The following is a 25,080-nucleotide window of genomic DNA, read 5'->3' on the forward strand; positions in this document are numbered from 1 at the left end:
CCGTCTTTGGTGGACAGTCCATAACACAGCCACTGGCTCCTCTCTCGTTTTTTAGAGACAGGCTCTTTCTACTTAGCCCTGGGTGTCCCGGAACTTGGTATATAGACCAGGCTAACCTAGAAGTCACAGAAATAGAATCCACCTGCTTCTGCCTCTGGAGCACTGGGATTAAGGCATGCAGTACCATACCCGACTTGGTTTCTCTATTGCTCCTAAGTAGGGCTCCCTCTCTCCCCCCTCCCCCCAGCACTCACAGGGAGACTGTGTTGGCAAACACATATTGCTTTATTTAGTGTTTCTCTGGATTGCAGAAGTGTCAGCAGTGGGCTGAGAACCCCAAAGGGCACAGAGGGGGCTGGGCACACCCAAGGCCCTCTGGGATAGAGAGAAGCAGCAGAAAGAGGTGATGCCCCTGCAGCTCCTCCAAGGCTAGCCCCATAATCCCAGGTCACAGAGGTGTCCAGGCCAATAAAGACCCTACCATCCTTAAATTGGGTCCAGAGTGTGTGTGTGTGTGAGAGAGAGAGAGGGGGGGGGGGAGGGGAGGTTGTCATCCTAAGGCATAGACCCAGGCAGCAGACCCTCTCCCACCTGGTGGCTCCCAAGGGTGATTGCTGGTCAGGGAGCCAGATGCACAGTTAAGACAGGACTCTCACTTTAGGGGCTTCCCTGATCCTGGGAAAGGCAGTGAGGTGTGCTGAGGATAGGGCTTCATTTTAGGATTTGCCCCAACCTGCTAGTAGGCAAGCCTTCCTTTTGTGGCTTGCCTGTCTTCAGCTCTGTGATTCCAGGCGTCTGGACTAGACGATTTCTCTGAAGTTTTCCAAACTCTGAAGACTTTTTCCCACTCCAGATGCCCTCAGACTGAGGTGGAAATATTAAAACCTTTTTTTTTAACGCTGGGAATTGAACCCAGGGTCTCACGCATGCTTAGCACCGGTGCTACCGCTGGGCTACACCCCAGCCCCTAAAAGGGCATTCTTAAGGCAGGAGGATGGGGTAGGCGAAGGTGGTCTTAGCCTCCAGGTGGAGGTCAGAGTGGGCCACAGAAGGTATAGGTGGGTGGACAGACAGACAAGGTGCCAAGGGAATAAAGAGAAGAGGCTTGGCCAGAGAAGAGGGCCCCACAGTCCAGCCCACCCAATCTTTTCGCTACACTCCTTGCCCTGTTTGAGTCAGGAAAACACATCCAGTGTGTTGAGGGTAGGAAAATGGCTTTTTTACAAAAATAGTTTCCTATAAAGCATCAAAAACTCTCAGAGAAAACCTCTGTTAAAATTCCCTTCTCTCAGAGATTTGGCATCAGCAGAGGACTGGCCTGGTCTGCTCAGGCCCCTGCTTTTCTATTGCTCTGGCCCGGCCTGGCCCACTCCTGGGGTAGCTTCCTGGCCCCCATCACCTCAAGAGAAGGTGAGCAAGAGGCAGGAGTCTGCAGGTGGGCTTTGGGGGTGTCTCTAGATCCCTGACTGGAAGCTCAAGTCTTTGGTAACTGGGAAGGGAGGAGGGAGATAAGCAAAGCGTCAGGAGTCGGGGGTCCACTGGTGCCTTCATCACCGCGAATTCAGCCGTGGGGCCACCTATTGGGGAGAAGCCCACTGGTGAGTGGAGGAACTGCAGGTACGTACAGCTCGGGATAGGCAGCCCTGCAGCAGGCTGGGGAGTTGTGTGGCCTTGCCACTGAAGACTTTTCTATTTCCACAGCAGTACTGACTGCTCCAGTCAGAGAATCCCCCCCCCCCACGCCACCACTCCCTGCGTCTTTCCCACACCTCCCACTGCCATTCTTATTATAGCTCTTTTATGGCCACCATAGGGGCCCACGAAGCCCCTCTCCAGCCTTCATGGGCAGGCAACAGGGGAAAAGGGACAGACACATACTCGAAGGAGGACTTGATCCTCAGTGGCTCTACCTTAGACCCAGGCCAGCAAGTCCCACTCACCACAGCCAGGTGGCCGTTCTTAGCCTTGGTGATGAGAAGCTCCGAGCCAGATGTGAAGTCAATGATGCCATCCCTGCCTGGACCCCCTGCAAATGTGATGCTGGAAACAAGGAAGAACACAAGGGCTTGGTCACAGAGATAGATCCCCAGGATCCCTGGGGTCCCTGAGTCACCCTGATGAGCTTTACCTGCCCTGGTTGATGTTGATATTGTTCACACGATCAGCACTGAGGGCCGTCTTGGTTAGCGTCTCAATCACGTGGTCACTCTGCAGCACCACATCCCCCTGGAGAGCGAGGTGCAAAGAATGAGTCAAGTCTTGTTTAGGGCTAGAGGACCCCCCTCCACCTCCCATGTGCTAACGGGATACCTTCTGCTTATTGTCCTCACGCTGCACGTGAAGCACAAACAGGCTGTCACTGAGGCTACTGACGGAGATTCCTGAGAGTGGAGGGCAGAGGTTAGGGAGCAGTGGTCAGAGCAGGGCTCCTTCCCACCCTGGCAGTCCTCAGCTCTGGCTAACCCGTTAGGTTGGCATAGTCAATCCTCTGTTTGACTTTGGCATCCTCCACGATGACCACAGCACTGGGGGTGAGCAGCAGCTGTCGGGAGCGAGGTTTGTAGCCCTTGCGGTCGTATTTTACCACTGGCACGGCATACTAGAGACACAGAACAGTGTGAGGGGCAGGGCAGGGTGGAGGAGTTCCAGGGACAACTTCCTTGCCCACTGCTCTGACCCCTGGGCAAAGAACTGTGAGGGCAAGAGTTGCAATGAGTTCCTACCTGGATGGGCTCAGAGCCCAAGGCCTGCAGCACTCTGGGGCTGATCTCCTCTGTGCCTGCGATCAAGATGGGGAGAAGTAAGTAAGTAAGTAAGGTAAGGCCAGGAGACAGAAAGGTGCTGGGAGGCTCGAGGGATAAAAGGGGGGGGGGGGGCTCACCAAGACGTGTGCTGATGAAGAGTCTGGGGACACTCTGGGGGTAATTGTCCTTCTTGCCCTTGAAAATCTCACTAGCCACAGCCTTCTGCTGCAGCTGAGAAGACAAAAGAAATACAGTGTCAAAAGGCTGGGACCACCTAGGGGGGCATACCCAATGGCGCCCTCATCAGCACCCTAGTGTCCTGCCACCAATACTCACTCCCATCAACTCCTCCCTTCCTTACCCACCGTCCCCACCTAACAGGGCAGAGAGCTCCCCAGGACTGTCAAGTTCCAGGCCTGATTAGGGAAACAATTCCCCTAGGCCCTCAAGTCTGAGACTGGGGTCCAGCTTAGAATCGTGCAGGTAGCTCACTGCTATGCCAGGTTATCTGACCTGGGTGGGGCCTTCCTCCTCCAAAACCTTGTTGGTAAACACAAGGCACATAGACCACTGACCCTAATCATGAGTGTGCATGAAGCTGGGCCAATGAGGCTCCAGACAGCTCCTATCAACCAAAGCAACCTGGCCCACAACACAGTTTTCTTTGCTTCTCCAAACTCACTGCAGCCTGCAATGAGGCTCCAGCATGGAGCAGGCAACACTCCCTCACTCCAGCTAGCACAGGCTAGCACACCTCCTGCTGTTCCCAGGGCCCCTACAACAACACTCTACAACACTCGCTGCCTGTGCTCCCCACACCTGCTGCTTCCACTCAGGGCTGATACTCCGGCAGTATTTCCACACCATGTTCTTCATGCACAGCTCCCGCAGCAGCTCTGAGGCCTGTGTGAAGGGTAGAGTCAGACATTTTCCAGTCTGTTTCCATTCCCGCTGAAAACCTCAACAGGGCCCTCAAGCCTGACAGTCCTTTGGAGTATTTTTTTCTCTGGGAAACTCAATTTCATGGCCCAGATCGACTTCCTCACCCTGCTGAACCCTCCCCTGGCCACCTCTCCAAAGACATGGTAAGAAAATTCCCCCTGCTAAGTGCTCAGTATGGAGGCCCACAGACCTCTCTCAGGGCAGGTGGGGGTGTGGGCCAAGAAGTGTCCAGAACATTCCGGGGTAGTTGCTTCCTCAGGTTAAGCAAAAATGATGTGCGCACGTGGTCCAGGAAGAAGGCATTCTCAGGGCAACGGGGTGCATGGCGTAAGATGAAGCCACGGATGAGTCTGGAGGGCGGGCCAGACACAGCTAGGGTGAGAAACCTGACAACCGATCCCCATATTCACCTTGATCTGTAGCTCCCCTTCACGGCATCCCAGCACTCACCGACGGATAGTCTGGGCTGCCCACTTCCTCTTGGTTGCCTTTCTTCGGCCCAGTGTGCCACGCCACCATGACTGGATACAGATGGCTGTGGATATCACATATGGCTGACTTCTGTCTTCTCACTATGGTGGCCCATCCATCCCTCCAAAAGACCCCTGGGACCCCAAACCTGATCGCTTCACCCGGAGGAATTTCTGCCGCCAATGAAAGCCCCTCCAGGCCGCCTGGATCTGGGTGGCTGTGGTTGTTGAAGAAAATTGATAAGAGTTCAGAACCCCTAGGTAAGGGCCTGGCATGGTCAGGGGCATGAATGAAGAACGGCTGAACAAGGGAGGGACCGTGAGAGGCAAGATAACGAAAGACAGCAGGGAAGTGTGGGGATGGTTTTGGACTGGGGAGGCTGGCGGTCTTCACAGGGGTGGGGAAGGAGGAAGATCGCTGAATGGAGATGGGCAGGTTCCCCGGAGAAAAAGCCCAAAGGCTTTTCTATTCCCCAAGACCCCCATGGGATAGCAGGGGCGAGTCTCTCACCTAGGCTCTGCCGTCGAACTTCCAAGGAATCCTCTGTGGCAAACAGGGTCTTGGGGAATCGGATGAAGATCTTCGTCCTGGGAGGACAGCAGTGATAAGCCTCTGGATGCCACCTCCTCCATCCCTCAGGCACCAGGCTCAGGCCCCACTCACCTGCCCATTTTGTACTCTTCTGGCTTATAGCCGAGGTGTCTGACTAGCACCGCCACCCCATCCTGGGGCTGTCCTGCCCACGTGGGCCACGTCTCTGGGCACAGTGACTTGTACCTGGAGAAGGGACGAGCAGGAACACACTCAAGCAAAGGCAAGCCAGAGTCTGTTCTGGAGGCCCCCTCCGCTGTGCTGGGTATCTACAGGTGCTCCCACACACTGGTACATGGTACATGTGCCTGAGGGCCCCTACTGTAAAGATGGGGACTGAAGTATTCCCATCTGCCTAAGGCAGAGATGGGATTCGTATCCTGGTTGGCTCAGGTCCTGTCCTCTGAATAACTACAAAACCACAGTATCTTCTCTGAGCTCTTGTTCCCAGTCTCTGGTGGCAGCCTGTCAATGTGCTCCTCCTGTGCCCCTCACCAGAGGCTTCAGGAGGGTGGGGTTGTGTGTGTGCCTTCTGTCTTCTCTTTCAAGACTAACATTAGGCCCACAGCATAAAATGGTTCCTGGCCAGGGTCCCACAGCAGCTGAGGACCTCTGAACCCTCATATTTAACTAGAGCTATGAATGCCCCTCCTTCCTCGCAGGTTCCAGAACCTCATTCTCCCACCTCACCCATTCACGGTGGGCTGACCCCACCCACCTCTGTAGGAAAGCCTCATATTTGCGACGATAGGCAAAGCCAGCTCTACGCACGCGCAGATTCTCCATAAGTCCCAGGTACTTCACCTGGTGTCGGATAAGCACCTCATCAAAGCGACCTGCGAGATAGACAATGCAGATGGTCTCAGGCTTTCACTGAAAGGTAGTATCACCGTCCAAGAGGCACAGCTCAATCACTGCTCATGGGGCCAGAGAACCTACCAGGCTGTTTGGCATCATTTGGCTTGATGCAGCGGATATAGGCAGGCTCCTTAGACTTCAGGATCTCCACTAGCTGCAGGAGGCTCGTCTTGAACTGCGTGGCAACCTGGTGAGCCAAGGGAGTATAGAATGTTGGCTGGGGCTGGGGTGAGGCCACCCAGGCCTGCGCATACTGCCCCCTTCCTCACAATAGCAAGGGCCCAGACTTTACCACACTTCCTTTTAGTCAGTCAGAGACCTCAGCTAAGAAAGAAATCCAGCTCTCCTACTCCAGACTCTTGGTAATGCCACAGCCTACCTCCTCTTTTTTTTTCTTTCCTTTTCTTTCTTCCTAATGCTGAAGAACAAAGTAAGGGCCTTATGCTCATTGGGACAGAATCAAACCAGGGAGACATCCTTCTCCCCTCCCCTTATTTTTGAGACGATTGATCAGTCTGAGGTAAAGTGCACTGGGGAAGATCTGGAAATGACCCTAAGGTGAGCCTGTGAGTGTCAGGAGGAGACAGCAAGAGAGAAAGGCAGCCCAGGCAGATGGATGGCTGAGCAAAGGCTTGACACACAGGAAGCTACAATCCTTGCAAGGAAGGCAGAGGCAGTATATCAAAGAGTTACACTGGAGAGACTAGATTTTATCTTTAAGGAAACTGAAAGCCAGTGAGGAATTTGGAGCAAGGGAGTGGCAATGAGATCTGTATGTTAGATTATTTCTACAGCATTTACGAGGAAGATGGATTGGTAGGGGCTGGTGGGAAGCCAGGAAACTAGGGAAGAGGTTGACTGGCTCAAAGGACCGATAACAGGGACTGGCCTGAAACAGTGGTTATAGGGCCAAGGAGCGGGAGCTGAGAAGTATTCAGACAACAGAAATCAGCATCACCCAGCTTGAAAAGTCCCTGGCCCGAGGGACTGGGTGGAGAATGACCCCTGTCCCGAGTCAGGAACAGAAGAGGAAGGGGGTTGGACACGAAGGGGTCCACTTGGGACATCAGTGGATACAGAAACCGGAGGCACACTACAGAGGATGGGTAAGGGAGGGTGTGTAGGTATCCTGAGTAGGGAGATACTGGAATATTACATTAACTGTATAAATATGTGTTACATTTGTTTATCTTGCAGAATATTACTTTAACTATGTAAAGGTGTGTTACATTTGTTTATGCTGCATTTGCTTAATGATATAAAGATGTGTTGCTCTGTCTGCCAAAGGCACCTGATTGGTCGAATAAAAAGCTGAATGGCCAACAGCTAGGCAACAGAGGAATAGGTGGGGCTGGTGGGCAGAGAGAATAAGTAGGAGGACTCTAAGCTCAAGGAGAGAAGAGAGAATGAGGGAGAAAGACAGCGGGATGCCTGGGGCCTGCCAGCCAGGCAGTACCAGCCAGTGAAGATGTGGAGGAAGCAGTGAAAGCAGGACATAAGAACAAAAACAGTCCAGAGGGAGAACACAGACGGGGAGCAACAGGTTAAATTAAGTTATAAGAGCTAACAAGAAACAGGCCTAAGAGCTAAGACCAAGCATTAAGTCTCTGTGTCATGATTTGGTGGCCCAAAAAAAGCCTGCTACACTGGCTGGAAGAGAACAAGGCTCAGGCAGAAGATGGGGAGGAAGAAGAGGAGGCTCAGGCAGAAGATGGGAAGGACAGAGTTAGAACAGCAGAGTCAAGGCCTGGGGAGGCACCACAGTGTCTCTGTGAGCCAGCTGGAAGCACTCTGGTCTTCTCTCCCTCCTGACCTGGAGCTGTGATGCCCTCTTCTGACTCAGCCCAATCATTGCATGTCTGCCCTCAGCTGGCTGAAAGTCCCCTGCATCTGGCACCACCGACCACATATCTGCCTTTTCCAGCCTCTTCATGACTAAACTGTTCTTTTCAACTGTCTAGCTTTCCCTTGGCCTCTGGGTGCATGTGTTGACCTTTTGCTGCCTAAAGCGCCCTCAGACGGGTTCACTTGACAAGCACCTACTCATTTTCTCACCTCAAAAGCTGCCTTTGCCTTGGAGCTTTCCAGAATCCTACCTCTCCAACCCCTCAGGCAGTTTGCTCCCTCTTTCTGGTGTCCAAAGTGCCCATGCACCTGATTGTGAGAGCGTCTTTTTGCTTCTGATATCTCAGAGAGGAGAGATGTCTGCTGACTAGGTAGATACACATAAATGCCCATGTAGGCTGGGGTACCCTGGGTACCCATACAGAGAGTCTACATACAAAGGTGGACACATAGGTATGCACTTAGAAACAAGACATAGAAGGACTAGAGGTGGCCCAGTGGGCAATGACACTTCCTGACAAGTCTGACATCCCGAGTTTGATCCCGGAGATTCATGTGGTAGAAAGAATCTTCAGCCCTCCACTCACACCATGGCACATGTACACACACACACACTCACACATACACACACAAGTAAATAAACGTAATAAAAATGGGGGGACAGAACTAGGCAAAGACAGTCCTGAGAGCAGCCTCTTGTAGACACCTATGCATGCACACACTGGTGCTAAACACGCTCACAGTTGCAGTGCCAGGGAGGCTCTGGTCTGGGCTCAGACACACACACACCACCCTGGTGTCACAGCCTCCGCACCGTCTCTGGCCGCTTCTTGTCACTGAGCTCATTCCTGTCAAAGCACTGGCACATGATGGGGTTCTTTGAGCTGCACATGATCTGCAGGGCAGAAGAAGATGGAGTTGAGCACAAAGCCAGGGACACACACAGAGCTAAGGGTACCCAACCCACCTCGGCCTGCCAGTCTGCCTCACCTCCTTCAGATTCCGGAAGAGAAGGTCGTTGTTTTTATCCAGAAACCCTGAAAGGGGAGAACAGATGAGAGGTGAGGGAGTGTCCCCTCCTTGCCCCACGGGACCCAGCATCAGGATCCTCACCGGTCACACTGTAGGTCACCTCTCCAGCATAGTGAAGAAGGCGGAACTCCCCTCGGCCTAGGGATTTCCTGGTCTTCTGGTCAGCGAGCTTGTGCCTAAGGGTGACAAGAACAGGAAACTACAGAATTCTGACCTGGGGCTTGCCCCTGCCTGTTGAAAAAGCTTTATGAGCCATCCAGGAAGGAGCCAGCAGGCCCTGGGCTGTCCCACAGACTGCACACCATGCGACAGACTGTGCAGGCCTGAGGCCTGCTGCAGAGTTCACAGACACTCAGAATAGACAAACTTGCCTAGAGGACGGCCTAGCTCCAGGAGCGAGGAGCAGGAATTTGGGCTTAAGCCTGCCAATCAGTCCAGGCATAGGGCTATTTTCATTGCCTCTAGCCACTGCCCAGCTGTTTAGAGGGTGGTAAAGCTGTCCTCTCCATTTTCAGAATGGAATCTGTCCCATGAGATTATTTAAATCTTAAACATGCTTGTACCCCCTAGTCCGTGTTTTACTTTTAAGAACTATTCTGAGAAAAAAAAAAAGAACTATTCTGAGCACCTATCCAGAGATACGGTCGCCTTGCTCTCACATCGGAAACCTGGAGGGTGGGCTGCTAGGTAGCTCACTGACTGGACGGGACGCTTGTCTAGCATGTGTGAAGCCCTAGGCCCCATCTTCAACACCACACAAAAACAAAAAACAAAACAGTGGTGTGGTGGTGGCACATGCTTCCAAAGCAGGGGTAAGTGAATGTCTGTGAGTATGGGGCCAGCCTGGTCTACACAGTGGGTTCCAGGATGGCCAGGGCTACACAGAGAAACCAAACAACCACTGGGTGTAGTGGTGCATGCTTTTATCCTTTTACTCTAGAGGCAGAGTAGGCCAGTCTTTGTGAGCTTGAGGCCAGCCAGGCAGCCTGGTTTACCAAGTGAGTTCCAGGACAGTCAGGGCTGTTATATACAGAAACCCTGTCTCGAAAAACTACCAAAAAACAACAACAACAAAAAAAAAAAAAACCAAATCGACCAACCAACCCCGCCCCCCCCCCCCCAAAAAAAAAAAACATAGAAAGGCTGTCACTAGGGCCTTCAAGGCAGGGTAGGAGCTGCAAAGTCCCCATGGGTTGTAGCCCTCGAAGGACAAATTTTGAAGAAATTTTTCCACTGGATACAGGAAAAACCTTAGAACATAACATTATCCCGAGCCTCATACACAGTAAGTCTTTGACTTTGGAAAAAAATGTATAGGAAAAGGCAGGAAGGAAATGCCTGGAATTGTTAACAGTGATGACCTCTGGGTAACAGGGTCACAAGTAGTTTTGCACACATTCCAACTCTCTCTAATGAGCAGTATTATTTTCTTTTTTTTCTTTTTTTTTAAAAAATATTTATTTATTATTATGTATACAATATTCTGTCTGCGTGTATGCCAGAAGAGGGCACCAGGCCTCACTACAGATGGTTGTGAGCCACCATGTGGTTGCTGGGAATTGAACTCCGAACCCTTGGAGGAGCAGGCAGTGCTCTTAACCACTGAGCCATCTCTCCAGCCCCGCAGTATTATTTTCATAATCAAGTGAATTTTATTGTTTGGTATGATGGCCATGCCTGTAACCCTAGCACTCAGGAGGCAGAGGAAGATAAGATCAGGAGTTCAAAGCCATCCTTTGCCACACAGTGAGTTCCAGGCCAGACCGGGCAACATGAGGTCCTGTCTCAAAAAAAAAAAAAAAAAAAATCAAAGCCAGCCAGCTGCAAACACCAAAAATCCCAGCACTCGAGAGGCAGAAGCAGGCAGACCTCTAAGTTTGAGGCCAGCCTGGTCTACAAAGTTAGTTCCAGGACAGCCAGGGCTACACAGAGAAATCTTGTTTCAAAAAACAAAAGAGAGGTCTGAAGAGACAGCGTAGTGGTTAAGAGCACTGGCTGCCCTTCAAAAGGTCCTGAGTTCAACTCCCAGTATCACACGGTGGCTCACAACCATCTGTAATGAGATCTGGTGCCCTCTTCTGGCATGCAGACAGAACACTATACATAATAAATAAATAAATCTTAAAAAGAGAGAGAGAGAGAAAGGCTAACCAATACCAGATATGGTGGTGAAAGCCTTTAAATCCAACACTCCAAAGGCAGAAGCAGGCAGATCTCTAAATTCCAGGGCACTCAGGGTACTATGACATTTGGTCTTAAAACAAACAATAAACTGCCCCACCAAAAAATCCCTTCAAATGTTTTGCCTGCTTCCTTCCTTCTTTCCTTAAGTTTTTCAAGACAGGGTTTCCCTTTGTAGTCTTGTCAGTCCTGGACCTCACTCTGTAGACCAGGCTGGCCTCGAACTCACAGAGATCCATCTGCCTCTGCCTTGAGAGTACTGAGATTAAAGGCATGTACTATCACTTCTGGGCCCTTTCTTTCTTTTTAGAGATAGGAGCTCATACTGTAGCGCAAGTTTGCTTCAAACCTGAAGCCATCCCTCTCCCTCCACTTTTTGAGTGCATGAACCATCAAGAATAACCAGAAACAATTTTTTTCATGTACTGTTTGGTTTTTTTTGAGCACGGTCTCTCTAGCGGTCTGTCCTAGAACCAGGCTGGCCTGGAACTCACAGCAGTCTGCTTGCCTCTGCTCCAGAGTGCTGGATTAAAGCCGTGTGTTTCATGCTTGGCTTCTTGTACTGTTAAGCAAACAATGCTTATGGTGTTTGAGTCCAAAAGCCTGGGACATTCATTCCAAGATCTACAACCTAAATAGATAACCTTGACCAAAAGAGTGAATTTTTCTGAGTTTTGGTAAGATAGAACACAAGCATTATCCTTACGGGGTGTTATAGGCTCAGAGATGAGTGTGCCCGGTTGTGTGCTGAGCTTCCCCACTTCTGTTTTTTTTTTTTTTTTTTTTTTTTTGGTTTTTCGAGACAGGGTTTCTCTGTGGTTTTGGAGCCTGTCCTGGAACTAGCTCTTGTAGACCAGGCTGGTCTCGAACTCACAGAGATCCGCCTGCCTCTGCCTCCCGAGTGCTGGGATTAAAGGCGTGCGCCACCACCGCCCGGCCCCCACTTCTGTTTTTTGTTTTGTTTGTAAATAGGATCTCATGTAGTCTTGAATTTGCTATGTAGCCAAGATGGCTTTGAACTACTAATTTTAATGCCTCCACCTCCTAAGTGTAGGAGATTCCTTATATAGGAAGCAATTTACAAATAAGGAAGCTTAAAAAAAAAAACACAATTTAACAAGTTTCATTCTCAAAAATGATTCAAAGAGGAAGGTCTAACAGTGGCTTTTGGTAACTGTCCCATCATCACTTTCTCTGGTGACTAACTTGTGGCTAGTGGTTTATTTTGTTTTAGGTGCTGGGGATCCAAAAGGAGTCCCGTGCATGCTGGGCAAGCCCTCTATCACTGAGCTATGCCTTCAGTTTCATGGCTGGTGTTGGCACTTTGCAGGGACCCCAGCCCTTTCACAGGTTCTGCCGAATGTGAGCCCCTTGCCCCAGCAGCCCACTCACGTCAGGAAGTGGGGGTGGTGCTTGATAGTGTCCTCCAGCTTCTCCAGGAAGGTCAGGTCTGTGGCCTCCCCAGGACGCAGACACTCTTCATCCTGCAGGGCAGGGCACAAGGTGATAAACATAGAGGACACCATACAAGAAGCCATAGGCACAGGAGAAAGGGGCAGAGCTTAGGGAGCCCTGATAGAGCCGGCAGACTGGGCCAGAGCCTCACCTTACCCAGCCCAACCCCACACACTGCCCCAGCGGACACACTGGGGAAAGAAAGGGGGGAAGGCTTTCCTGTTGCCTCCCAAAATGAGGCTAGAAGAGCAGACTACGTACCAAGATGGAGATGATGCCCTTGAACTTCTCCTCCACCAGGTCACAGATGATCTTGTTGTTGAAATACTGGACAGGTTCCCACTGCACAGAGAGAGGGGGACAGCAATTAGAGGGCTCCACACTCTCTCCTGGGAGCCCCAGGGCCTGGCTTCCCATGACATGCAGGGTGCGCCAGGAGAGCACGTACCGCAATGCCCTCTGCTTCATATTCCTCCTGCTCAGACTTGAGAGTCAACTCAATGAAGAGCTGCTGCAGCTTCTCGTTGCAGTAGTTGATGCAGAACTGCTCAAAGCTGAGGGGCAGTGGAAGAACCCGCAGCAGTGCCAGGAACACAAAGCCGGGGGACAGGGAAAGGACAGGATCAGGCACAAGCAGCCGGGCTGAGAGATGCAAAGCAGGACCATGGCTGGGAATGAGAGGCAGGGGACAAAGGAGGGGGCAGAACACAAACATTAGCAGACAGACCAGCAGGGATTAAAAGTGAAGGACTGACCTGTTGTGCTGAAATACTTCAAAGCCGTAAATGTCCAGGAGACCAAGAACTGTGGTGCTTCTCCAGCTGGGGCTCTCAGCATCCTAGGGCCAGCCAGTCAGCAGAGAGCATGCGTCTCCAGGGTCTGCCCCGGCTCCCAGCCACAGGCCTCTCTGACCACTCTCCCTGCCTTCCTCGGAAGCAGCATGGGTTTGAGTACTCACCTTAGAGGCCAGTGACCTGTTGATCTTTGTGACCAGCCAGGTGAAAGTGCGACTGTACACGGCCTTGGCAAGAGCATCCCTTGCATATGCGGCCTGCTCAAGGTTCAGTGGGCTCAGGAGCTGCCACAGAGGATAAAACAGGAGATGAATGCCGGACACCCTTCTGTCCCACCTCCCCTCAGACTCAGGCATCAGACAAGGATGTTCTCACTACCCCGCCTTCCTAGTGCTATTAAACCAGAGTGGTAGTACTATTTAGGACACCATAGGGAAACTGTTACAGGGGCCTCATTCATGGAGGTGGGAGTCTCTAGGCCCTGCATCATGTCCCTCCGGCCCTACTGAAGACCCTGAGTAGACAGCAGAGAAGAACAAAAGGACAAGGCTCCCCAGGACTGCCCACATCTCCTGTTTCTGCAGCCAAGCCGAGTCTTACCTCTTCCCCCTTGGCGATGATCTTTCTGTGAGTCAGGGCTTCCCTCAGCGTTGTGCCTTCTACACCGAGTAGCTGCCAAGGGTGGAGTGGGCAAGATGAGGGGCTGGTCCTCTCGTCTCAGTTCTCCCTTTCCTTGCCCTCTGACCACCACTCACCCTAGTCAGATACTTGAGCTGGTTCTCAGTAGTAACCTGGGCATTACTGTCCTCATCAGCAGCAAAGTGGATGTTGCCCAAATGTAGGACACTGGCCACGATGCTTAGCAAGTCCTGAGGTGGCAGCAGGGGCATGTGGTGGTTATGAGGTCAGGGAGGTCAGGGCAGCCCATAAGAGCAAATAGGAGATGCTCAGATACATCAGGGGATGGTTGGGAAAGCACTCAGGAAGAGAAGGGAACCTGAAGTAGAAATGGGCTCCAAAAGAAATGGGTGAATTTGGGGTGTGGGGGAGGAGGGTCCAGAGAAGAGCCCTAACCTCCACTTCATCCTCAGTGAAGTCAATGACTGACAGTGCCTTCCTGACGACCTTCCAGTCACTCTTATCATTGATGGAGGAGACTTTGGCACACTGGCCCTGGAGAGAGAGCATAGCTGACTGCCAGCACTGGCACTGTGCCCCCTGGGTGGCGCCAATCCTGCCTGCCAACCACTCACCTTCACCAGGTACAAGTAGCTCTGGGGGTTCCGTTCCAAGCCCAGGCGACGAAGAGTCTCCTCCTCACCCCCCTCCAGTAGCTGGTAGAAGATGTGGAAGTTCCGTTCTCCATGATTCTGGTGTACCACTCGTGACTTTTCCAGGAGGTAACTGAGGATGTGGCCTCCCACAGGGGCTCCCTGTGGGTAAGGTGGGGAACAGGGATGGTCAGCTAGAACCCCTCTTCCTCTTTCTCTCCCATAGTAGACCTGGGCTCTCATTCCAGCTCTGCTACTAGATCAGTGGGCTCAGGCACCCACCCTGGCCTCAGTTTCTTCACTTAGGAAAAAGAGACATAGCTCAGTGGTTAAATGACATCTGTTCTTACCTCTGCGAGTATACACACATGCACACATACACAATTTAGAGAGAGAGAGAGAGACTCAACTCTATCTACTTCCGAGGCATACTTGTATGCCTGCCAGGCACTGCAAATTTAACAGGCCTGACAGTGCATTCCAGCTTTTTTCTCTCCCACACCAACTCCTGCTTGTGCCCTCCCATCTCGATCAGCGGCAGCTCCATCCTGCAAGTTCTTCTAGAGGGTAGGTTGCGGTCCTCCCAGAAACCCTTTTTTCACCTACTTCTTATATCTAAACAAACAGCCGATCCTGCTGCTTTAACCTTGAAAACACCTAGAATCCAACCTCTGCTCTTCACCTGTGACTACCACCACGACCTGAGACGCCATCATCTGTCACCTACATTATTACATCAGCCTCCGAACCGGTTTCCCGGCTTGGCTGGGTTCCTCTATCATCCACTCCCAACAAAGGCAAGAATGACCTTTTCAGTAGGAAAGTTGCATCATGACAGGCTACTATTCAAAACCCTCTGATAATTTCTTTTCACTTAGTTGAAAAAATATTCTCACAGGGCTTTCTCTGACCAAAGTTCTCTATGTAGTCTGTGTTCTTAATATGATTTAAAGTCCTTGGTTTAATTGCCACATTAAGGATGGGGAAAAAAATCTGCAAAGATCCAAAAGGCCCTGGTTCCCCGCTCCTGCTTCTTGGTACCATGCTTCCTCCTCCAGTTTCTGGCTTCACTGTAATCTCTAAACACCCTAAAAACTCTACCTCTGCAAGGCCTTGGCCCTCACATCGACCTGGCTTCCTTCTCCAAGGCATCTGCTATGCCTGCTCTCCACTGCCACCAAGCATTACTGAAATGCCACCTCCAAGTGAGGCCTTCCCTGTCTGCTACAGAACTGCAGGCTCAGATGTGCTGTGCACCCCTGCAATCTCAGCGGCTCAGGAAGATGAAGCAGCACAACCGGAAGCTTCAGAGCAGTCTGGATGACAATGAGACTATCTCAGGACCCGAGAGATGGCTCAGTGCTCAAGGGCACAGCTGCTCTTCCAGAAGACCTGAGTTCAATTCCCAGACCCCACATAGCAGCTCACAACTGTCTGTAACTCCAGTTCCAGGGGACCCGACACCCTCACGCAGACATACCAGAAGGCAAAACACCAATGCACATAAAATAAAAATAAAAAAATAATAAAAAAAACCCACAACTTGAGACTATCTCACTAAAAAAAAAAATCGCAGCAGATACCACCTTTATCTTATTTTATTTCCTGCTACGGCCTAGATTATTCTGTTTCTGTTTATCACCCATCACTCCAGGAGACAAGACTGATTTCACTGCTCTAACAGCAGCACCTGGGAGAGTGCCTGGCACACAGTAAACACTCAACAAATACCAAACCGACTGAATGGCAAGCCCGACCACTCCTAATGCTTCACTCCACCCACAGGTACCTTGAAGTCAAACTGCACATCCATGTACTTCCCGAACCGGCTGGAGTTATCGTTGCGGAGAGTCTTGGCATTTCCAAAGGCCTGGGAGTGGATGGGAATGTGAGAGAAGCCTGGCATTTTCTTCTTCTCCTCCCCTTTCCAGAGATGCTGCCGTCCAGTCCCCTCACCTCCAGCACAGGGTTGCTCTGCAGCAGCCGGTCCCGCACTGCACCACCCCGCTCAGGGGCCGGGCACGTCTCTGCATAGAACTGTAGCAATCTCTTGGTGGCCTCTGTCTTGCCTGCCCCACTCTCTCCGGAAATCATCACCGCCTGGTCCCGCCGCTCAGTTCGCAGCGCCCGGTACACAGTGTCAGCAACCGCAAACCTGGGGCAGAGGTTTGTCAGGGAGTTCACAGGGTGGGAAACCCTTACAGGGTAGACCTCCCCAGCTGAGGATGGGGGCTGGGTTCACTATCACATGGAAGTCTGATCGGGTCACTCCAGGTGGGGTGCTAGCCAGGTGGAACACTTTAGCATAGTTAAAGGAATACATCATGAGTGGGGACTGAGGTTGGGAGCTGAGGGTCCTGGAGGATGGAATCTAGAGACTCGTTCGTCTAATGAGAACGGAGGTAACTCTGGGGTGAGCAATCATGGGATTCCTCACAGTTGTGAACAGTGAGTCACCCGAGGCAGGGGTCAGGAATCATTTCCAAGTGGGGGTAGGGTGGGGTCATCTTGCATGACGATGGGGGAGGTCATTCCTGGAAAGGTAGGAGAGCCACTTACAGATGAGGTGGCACTTCATAGAAACTGACACCACGGTAGCGTTCCATATGCTGACGGCTGTAGATCTGTAGGTCTCGGTAGGGGTTGACAGAAACCAGGACAGGGCCAATGTAGGTCTGGGGGACAGAGAAGGGTCAGCAGCTTTTCCCGAAGGCTCCTGGTGTCTCCTTCACCCTAGGTCTGTTCCCCCAGCGCCACCCACGGTTCTCACATAAATGAGGTTCTCCCGGAATCGTCGCCGCAGGTTCTCAATGAAGGAGGCCTCACTGGTGAAGTTCTCCAGGAGAACAAAGTCCTGCACCCCCACGCGGTCCCGGGCTGTCAAGGCGTTCTCCATGGTCACCCGTACCCCGTCACTGCCTAGGGCCTGTGGAAAAGCATCCACAAGGCAAGGTCAGAGTCTGCAGGTTAAAGCAAGGCCACGTCTCCTACCCCACCTGCAGGATGTGGCAGGCAGAGGCACCTGGACACAGGCTACAGAACATGTTTGGGACATATGTTTGGGTCACATGGGCCATGCACAAAGCCTACAGGAGCACCAGGGACCCAGCAGACACAGAACAAGTGCACGGAATTCAGAGAGGAGTAGTATTGTGTGGAGAAAGGTGGGTCAGAAGGAACTCAAAGGAACGGCAGAAAGAAGGCTGTGTTGACCTTGGACAAATCTCCTTTCTCCGGACTGTTTCCTCCTTGGGAAGAGGAATGAGCTAGTTCAGGTGACCTCAGATCCCTCAGCTGAGTGTTACAGGTGCTTTGGAGAACAAATGGTCTGGAGTGAATTCTGCAGACAGGGACGGGCCATTTCTCTTGCTCCCACAGACCCAAAATCCCCCAGGGGCAGAGTTGTTTAGGGGTCAAGCACCTCCCAGGAGAGGGTTTCCCCATGGGCCACCACCCCAGCTGGACTTGACACCCACCCTAGAAGTGGGTGGCCTGCCCTCCTTCAGCTGGAGCCACTCCCTCCACTCCAGCTGCTACGCTCCCCACACAATTCCTCCATGGTTGAGAAGCCTCAGGAGGTTGGGGGTTCTACCAGGGGAAAACCCAGCTGCCACCCAAGGGTGGGGCAGGTACAGGCTTGGCTAGCCCCTTGTGCCCTGTCCGAGGCTGAGGTTTTCCTTTAAAGAGAGTCTGCGGGTTCTAGAAAGTGCTAAGAGTCAAGGAAGAGGAAGGTATTGGGAGCGGCTGTAAATCCCAGAGAGGTCACTAAGTCTCTCCTGACCCTAGTTGCCCAGGAGCTCTCTGTTCCTTGGTCACCCCTAAGAGTCTGGGGCCTGCTTCCCTCACACCTGCCCACCCATCCCAAAGCTGTTGCCCAACACGGCCGCAGCCATCGCCCCCTTGCCCTTGTGTGAGGGGTCTCAGCCGTCAGCAGGGGCGACCCGCAAGGCTCTGGGTCCTAGCGTTCTGCAGCCTTCTCCGCCTCGGCCTCCTGCCCTAGCAACTTTCAGGGACGTTTTCCACCGAAATTCCTGGGCCGCGCCTGCTTCCTAGCCAGTCCAGGAGACGCTGCGGGCCACCGAGCGACACCCAGGACCCCCCCACCCCACCCGCGCCCTTGCTCACCGACGCCCGGTAGCGCATCCTGCCCGACCTGGCTCCCCGCTCCGCTGCCCGCGCTCTTGGTCGGGGAGCTCGGTCGCGGCGTCAGCGAGGGAGGGGCCGGCCCGCCCCCCGCACCGCCCCCCGCGCCGCCCCCCCCCCAGGCCCTGCGGCTTCAGGGGCTTGGACCCCGGGGTCTCTCTGCGGCCGGTCAGGCCCGGGATGGGTGGGAGGGGGCCACGGGACCTAAGAGGGGGCGCGCGAGGGGCGGGGCCTCCTGCGTGCCGCGGGCTCCGCCTGAGTCAGGTTTTCCAGGAGGAACGTCGTTAGTTCCAGGGTGGGGCCCGGAACCCGCTCGGCCGCCGCGTCTACATGGCCCCGGAACTCACTTCCGGGCTCGTGTCTACAACACGGGCCTGACACCCCGCGAGAGACCAGGACTGAAGCCGGTGGGTCACCGAGGAAGCAGGATTTCCCTCCCCACCCCCAACCTCGAGTCCCGGGAAAGTTAAAAATAGAACGAAATGTCCAAATACGGCCGGCGCGCCTGGACAGGCGGAGCCTCTGTGCGGGGCACTGTCCTCCCCCGTACACACTCCGGGAGGACCAGTTCCATTCTTTAAATCCCTAGGAAAAAATTGTTTGGGACAGGGTCCCACTACGTAGCCCAAGCTGGCCTGGAACTCCAGATCCTCCTGCCTAAGACTCCTGAGTGCTGAGATTACAAACCTGTGCCAGGATGCCCAGGGAGAAAATCTCTCGAAAAGTCTCTTCCTCAGGAAAGAACACAAGCCCTAGGGCCAGGGATGGCAACAGGGTGTGTGCCCTTTCTGCTCAGCATGTACCCTATAGAAGCCTGAGTTTCTGGGTGCGCAGCCACCTTCTGACTTTCCTGCATTTGCAGTCAATACCCTTATGCTCCATCCTGAGCATCTTTCTTCGGACTCAGTGTCCTAGGGGCTTCTCTCATCTCTCTTCCTTTCTGGTCCCTCTAGATCTCCCATTCTCTCTACCCAGGCCATCAGCTGTCTCTCCAGTCTGGCTTCCAGCTGACTCTCTGAAGGCACCAGACCCTTTTAGGCCAGAGGGGTGTGTGTGTGTGTGTGTGTGATGTGGGGTGGACTCTGGCTCAGTTTGCCACCACTTGTAGCATATTGATGTCTAAGGTAAGGCAAAAAGAAAAAGATTCCCGTAACTTCTTAGGAGACAGACTGTTCATCTTTAAAACGAGGTTAATATCTGCCAGAAGAATTGCTGGGTGGCCTGAAATGAAGCACCAAGGCACCGCCAAAGTCCCCAACACCACCACCCTCTTCCTCTTTTTCCCAGCCACGCTCATTCTAATACACATGCTTTGGGTGTGAGTTCACTCTTCTTGTCTAGTGGAGAAAGTCCCCCCCCCCCCCCCCCGCGCGCCTCTATCTGTGACTTGCAAAGGGTTCTCAGGTGCCTTATCTGTTTCTCGCCCGCTGTTAACCTGAAGAATGTACCGCGGATACTGACTTGTTCTAGAGAGGCGAGGCGGAGTAAGAACCCCAAAGCACCAAAGCGCCCCACTCCTTGGACAGGGACTCCCTAGGGAGGTGAGCTTGCGACAGGTGCTGGCTGCAGCCTCGAGGGGAAAGATGGTTCATTACTTCGTGAACAACAGCTCAGCCTGAGCCGCAACCCGGGGGTGGGGGAGGCGTGAGGCGCCAGCTGGGAAATGGGGCCTTTTGGAGAGGGCCAGGGGAATGGGTGCCGCAGGTGGAAGATGGGTGAAAGACACAGGGCAGGGAGAGCGCCCTCTACGATGCCCCGGCTTTAAAAGCATGAAGACACGACTTTCAGCCCACCCTAGAGCATCCGAAGATAGAGGGCGGGAGAGCTTGGAACTGGGCTCGTTCCCCTCCCCCTGCGGCGGCCTCACGGAGCTCCCGCTCTGGCCCGTAAAGTCTGGGTGGGAGTGACGGGCTTGGGGGCGGGGCTTCGAGGTCGCAGTGCCCGCCCCGCCCCGCCCCGCCCCGCCGCGTCAAGCGGCTGGAATGAGGGGAATCCGCGCGCGGAGGGGTCCGGCGGCTTCACCCGTCCCGAGCGGCGCAGTCGCATTCCTGGGATGCCCGCTGGCGCCCCCGCAGCCACCGCCCCGCATCGGAAGGAGGGCGCGTCGCCGCCGCCCTGTGGGCCATAGGCCAGCCACAGTCCGGGCAACCTCTCCTGGCCTGCTCCACCTCTCTGGACAGAAGCGTGAGTCCAGAGAGGGGAAGTGAAGTGGAGGTGGAGAACCGAGGCGACACCGCCACGCCAGGCGCTTCCTGCGTTCTGAGCTTGTGTCACTCCCGTCAGTGCGCGGCGCCACACCATGAGTTCTGTGTTGTTCTATTTTAGAAGGGGGAACTGAGACTAGGTAGGTGAGACGCCTTGTTTAAGATTTCTATACATCTAAGAGGGATGGGTCTGGTACCCAGGACCCCAATACTACCTCCCTGACCCCTAATACTTCCCTGATCCCTCCCAACAGTTAACAGGACTGACAGTTTTCCTCGGTGACCTAGGGCAGGGGCCTCTGTCAGGTGACTACTGATGTGTGTGCTTTAGGTGTGACAATTGAGGAACAGGCGAAGGTCGTTGGGTCGCACAGTGCGACCCTGGGCTTAAGACTCACTGTAGGCTGGAGTACACCTTAAGCCAGTGAGTGACCCAAGACTTATTTCCTAAAAAGCACCTCTGGGTCTCCTCCCACCTGGGCAAATGTGTACTGGGAACTGCAGGGACTAGGACTGACATTCTGGGTCATTCGGTGGGCCCTTCCCTAGTGTTACCAAGCCTGACCTCTGGTAGAGTGAAGGGCTGTGGGCAGCCCCAAATGCTCCTCCAACCTCCAGGGCTACACTGATTTCCACCGAGGCAAACATGGCCTCACCGAGCAGGGAAAACAAAACCACTCAGTGCTGGGCACAAAGCAGATGCTCTTACTTGTTTCATGGCGCTGCCCCATCAGGGACTGTTGGAGGCTTCAGGGAACTGTGAGCAGGGATGGGGAGGGTTTTACTCACAGGGCCTGATACTTTAGCTCCAGAATCATGGATCTTTTGGTCTGCCGGAGACCTTTACCTGTGAGTCCAGCAATAATGAACAAAGCTCCTTGCCCCTGACAGTTTTCATGTTCACTGTCCTAGGTCCTGACAGCCGGTAATCATGAGCCTGCATTCCAGGCCGGTCCTCTTCTCTCCATCCCTTCCACCAGTCGCCACCTCCTAAGAACCTCACTCCTGCCTCCATCCTGCTCTTCTTCTGGACCAACATGAACAGCCCCCTAACTGTTCTCCCTGTCTTCCTCCCAACAATCAAAGTTCCGGTATCGGCCTGTGGCACTTACAAATGCAAATCTGACAGTTAACATCTCAAGTTAACGAGGGAGGTTTATACCGCATAGCTCCCCACGTGCAAAGCCTGCCTTCACACTCACAACTTCCTGTCAAGCCCTTGCGAATGGACTCGGTTTACTCCACCGCTCCTGTATGAATCCATGACTGCACAGGTAGTCAGTCCCCTTCAACCCCTTCTTTCTCCACACTTCCCCCACTGGTACAACCACCACACACAGGAGGTGCTGCTTGTACCAGTGCTGCCAACCACCAACCACATGGAACTTCATGCGTCTGTGGCTTTGCACCTGCAGCTCACTCGGCCTCCCCACCTCACAGTCATCCCTGAAGAATCAGCTCAGACATCACCTTCTCCACAACACCTTCCTAATTTCCCCTAACACACAGCCTCCTCCTCACCAAATCAAGTACTAAACGTCCGTTTCCTTGTTAGACTCTGCCGGGAGACGGCTCCGGTCTTAGGCAAGCACTCAGCTAGGCTTTCGCTGGAGATTCAATAACCCCCCCCCCCTCAGTGGTGGGCGCCTGCATGAATGAATGAATCTCAGAGGCCAGGAGTGTGAGCAAGAGGCTGGCGCATGCCGGAACAGAATAAAACAGTGGGCCAGCCATTCATTCTCCTATTCATCTCTGAGCCCCGCACCCGCCTCATTTCCAGAAACGGCTCGCAAGGATCACGGGCACGCCTGGACTCCCCCGGCGAAGGACGGGAAGGGGCGGGGCTCGGCCAGTTTCTCCGGAACCCAGAGCAGGGGCAGGGAGGGCTGCGGGAGTGGCCCGGAGGGAGCACCGGGTGCCTGGATCCCGCGCCCCCTCTTTACCCGCGTGTGTACCCAAGAAACTGAACCCTAGTGCCTCTAGGTCCAGTTGGGCTGAGCGAATCTTGTCTTAGCAATACCAGGCCAGAGACATCACGGCCACAGCTCTGGTCGCTGAAGGCGCCCAGCCGCCTGCCCCTTCCTCTAGCCAGCTGGCCAACGGAGGCCACCCGGGACCCTGCGGCCGCGTCCCCTCCCGCGCGTACCCACCGACTCTGCTCTTCGTGTGTTCGGGCGGGGGCTGGGCTGAACAGTGTGGCCGCCTCGGGAGTCCGCGGCTCCGGTACGCTCTCCCCGCCCAGGGCCCGCTAGGGGCCGGGCCGCCGCCTATCGTCATTCCCCCGCAAGGCCCAGACTCAGGCGCGCGCGCGCCCCTGGGCCCCGCCCCGTGTTGGTGGCCCTCTCCAGGGCCCAGGCGAGCACCCGCCAAGGCTTAGTGCTGTACTTCTCTACCAACCCGCAGGACAGACAAGGCGCAGCAGTTACACTAGTTCGCGCACACACTCCTCCAGTAGAAGACCAGACTCATGGTGTAGTGCTCGATGGGCGAGAACACTAGATGCGGTTTCTCCGTCCCTAGACAAACTAGACCTTCATTCCACTGCCTTGCGTGCTAGGCCAGTCCTTCCCCATTTCTAATTTTCTCTTTGTCTTCACCCACCTTCTCGTTCCATGCTGCTTAAGTTGAGCAGTGCCAGTTCTGCGTGCCCGGCGGGGAAAGGGAAGACATTATTTGTACTATGTGCCCGCAACTTTTATATGTACTCGTCTTTTGGCATTAGAGCACTGTCCTCTTGTTATCTATGTTTAGTTTCCAGCTAAGCACATTTAAGTTCAGGGAGCTGGCGGAGGAATTCAAATCAAAACCTCCGTTTAAAAAAAAATTCCTTCTAGTAGCCCACAATCCCTTACCCCTTCTTTCCACTTACTCCGTGTCCTAATAGTGTCTGCCCCCATCAAAGTTCAGAACAGGTCCTCACTGCTCATCCCTTTCCAGATGAATGTACTGGAGGCCGCCCAGTCCAGAAGAGACCCCACCACCATTCCTCCCAGCCCACAGTATCACCCCAGCTTACAAGTTTGCATGGCCTGTGGGGGTGAACCACGCGGATGATCTCCCCTGTTGGTATCAGTTCTACTTGGAGTGCCATTCCGCTGTGTGGAGAGCCAGCCTGCAGAAGGCAAAAACTGTCCAGCGTCCACTGGCTTTGGCGACTCAACTGGCTTACGCTGGGACAGCCAGTTGGTTCTGCTTCAACTCCAGCCCCAGGGGATGTGACTGGTCCAGCTTCTCAGGACACAGCTGGAGCAGTCCAGGTCTGATTGGGAGGTCTCTTGGCCAGAGGGTTGGGACAGGAAGAGGAGGGGCTGAAGGATGGAGGAAATGCCTGTTGTCTCAGGTAACCAGAGGAGCTGATGCATCCACCCATGAGACCCTGGGTTCCAGGTCAAAGGTTAGGAGACAACCCCCCACTCCCTTCCCAACAGCTCCTTGGCAGGGCCTCTCAAGCTGCCCTCTCTCAGAACAGCTAGAGCGCCAACTAACCATTCCTCTAAGCAGAGGACACGCGCATCTTTCCACAAGCCAAGAGGATCCGTTACGTGGCATTGCCCCTCTCTCTTGAGGTCCCTGCAACTTGGCTGCTTGTGAAGGTAATGAGTCTTACCCCACTTTTTTTTTCTCTTTTTTTAAAGTTTGAATGTTGTCTAGGCTAGTCTAGAACTCCTGCTTCATCTGAGTGTTGGGAGGACGGGCATCTGCCGACCATTTGACTATACCTTTTTGTTTTCCAGAAAGAGTTTCTCTGTGTTGTTAGGCTGTCCTGGAACTTATTCTGTAGACCAGACTGGCCTTGAAATCAGAGCTCCACCTGCCTCTGCCTCTCCAGTGCTGGGATTTAAGGTGTGTGCCACCACTTGACTACACCTTGTTTTAGAGGCCAGGGCTGGCCATGCTAGGCAGTTGTTAGGAACAGCAAGAGGCCTCTGCCCTACCCACCACTGGAGCCTCAAGGTAGGTTCCTGAGTCCCTTGGGTGTATACTCCCACTGTTTATTTTCAACTGCACCCCCCCCCATACACACAAACACATACACAGTGTTCCTGTTTTTCTGTCTTCATTGTTGCTAAATCATAGCTGACATTTTCCTGGCCTGGGACTGAGCTCTGGGTCTCCAGCCATTCCTTATAGGAAATGAGAATGGGGAAGTCAGGGGGAAACAGACTTTTCCACAAGGAGAGGCTGGCATGGGAGGGGCAGAGGACCCCTGGGACTGTGCTGACACTGATGACCGGGCACCTTCCCTTTTCTCCCTCAGCTTCCCCCCGCCCAGGAAAGACCTATAAAGCTTCCTTCCTCTGGGAAGCACATCTATCCAGGGCAGGCTCATCCCAGTGGCCACACAATTGCTCTTATCAGTCTCGGAGCCAGGCACAGAGACCCAGCACACACCAGGTCTCACATGTTTCCTGTTTCCACCCACCGGGTCAGGGGTGGGCCCAGAACAGCCATATCCTGCCTGGGGCCTGAGAGGGAGCAATCCCCTTCCTTTTTCCGCCTCTCAATCACAGCTGAATTCACCCTTCTCAGTTCAGGAGGGACCCTGCAC

At 53.6% G+C, this 25,080-nt stretch overlaps 1 protein-coding gene across 4 annotated transcripts; it reads right to left on the minus strand.

Moving 5' to 3' along the window:
* Window positions 1-266: 266 nt before the first annotated feature.
* Myo1c (myosin IC) lies at window positions 267-23,713 on the minus strand. Of its 4 annotated transcripts, none has more exons than XM_041664374.1 (32): window positions 23,548-23,713; window positions 16,955-17,110; window positions 16,744-16,859; window positions 16,141-16,339; window positions 15,974-16,054; window positions 14,167-14,346; window positions 13,988-14,086; window positions 13,669-13,782; window positions 13,514-13,585; window positions 13,078-13,197; window positions 12,875-12,957; window positions 12,568-12,673; window positions 12,381-12,461; window positions 12,057-12,148; window positions 8,565-8,659; window positions 8,442-8,488; window positions 8,266-8,346; window positions 5,688-5,793; window positions 5,467-5,584; window positions 4,821-4,934; window positions 4,668-4,744; window positions 4,306-4,374; window positions 4,137-4,221; window positions 3,877-4,036; window positions 3,564-3,647; window positions 2,882-2,975; window positions 2,724-2,779; window positions 2,464-2,599; window positions 2,311-2,381; window positions 2,129-2,226; window positions 1,941-2,040; window positions 267-1,577 (listed from the first exon to the last, which is right to left on the minus strand). In XM_041664374.1, exons 1-32 carry the CDS (start codon window positions 23,620-23,622, stop codon window positions 1,551-1,553), a joined length of 3,192 nt encoding a protein of 1,063 aa, XP_041520308.1. In that variant the 5' UTR covers window positions 23,623-23,713; the 3' UTR covers window positions 267-1,550. The 4 variants fall into 4 exon arrangements, with proteins under 4 accessions (XP_041520308.1, XP_041520310.1, XP_041520311.1 ...); XM_041664376.1 differs by lacking the exon at window positions 23,548-23,713 and adding an exon at window positions 22,682-22,821; XM_041664377.1 differs by lacking the exon at window positions 23,548-23,713 and adding an exon at window positions 22,678-22,797.
* Window positions 23,714-25,080: the final 1,367 nt, after the last annotated feature.

Source organism: Microtus oregoni, unplaced genomic scaffold, assembly GCF_018167655.1.
Source record: "Microtus oregoni isolate MIOR12 unplaced genomic scaffold, Mior012 000015F_ref0000493, whole genome shotgun sequence".
NCBI lineage: Eukaryota > Metazoa > Chordata > Mammalia > Rodentia > Cricetidae > Microtus > Microtus oregoni.

Bases quoted from the DNA above. Each gene is read 5' to 3' on its own strand.
- Myo1c (XM_041664374.1), bottom strand. From the start codon at position 23,622: ATGGCACTCCAAGTAGAACTGATACCAACAGGGGAGATCATCCGCGTG. The intron at 8,489-8,564 runs GTGAGGATCCTG...CTCCCCTTTCAG, and splicing joins GGTGACCTACAGTGTGACCG to GGTTTCTGGATAAAAACAAC. The intron at 1,578-1,940 runs GTGAGTGGGACT...TCTCCCCAATAG, and splicing joins AGAACGGCCACCTGGCTGTG to GTGGCCCCACGGCTGAATTC.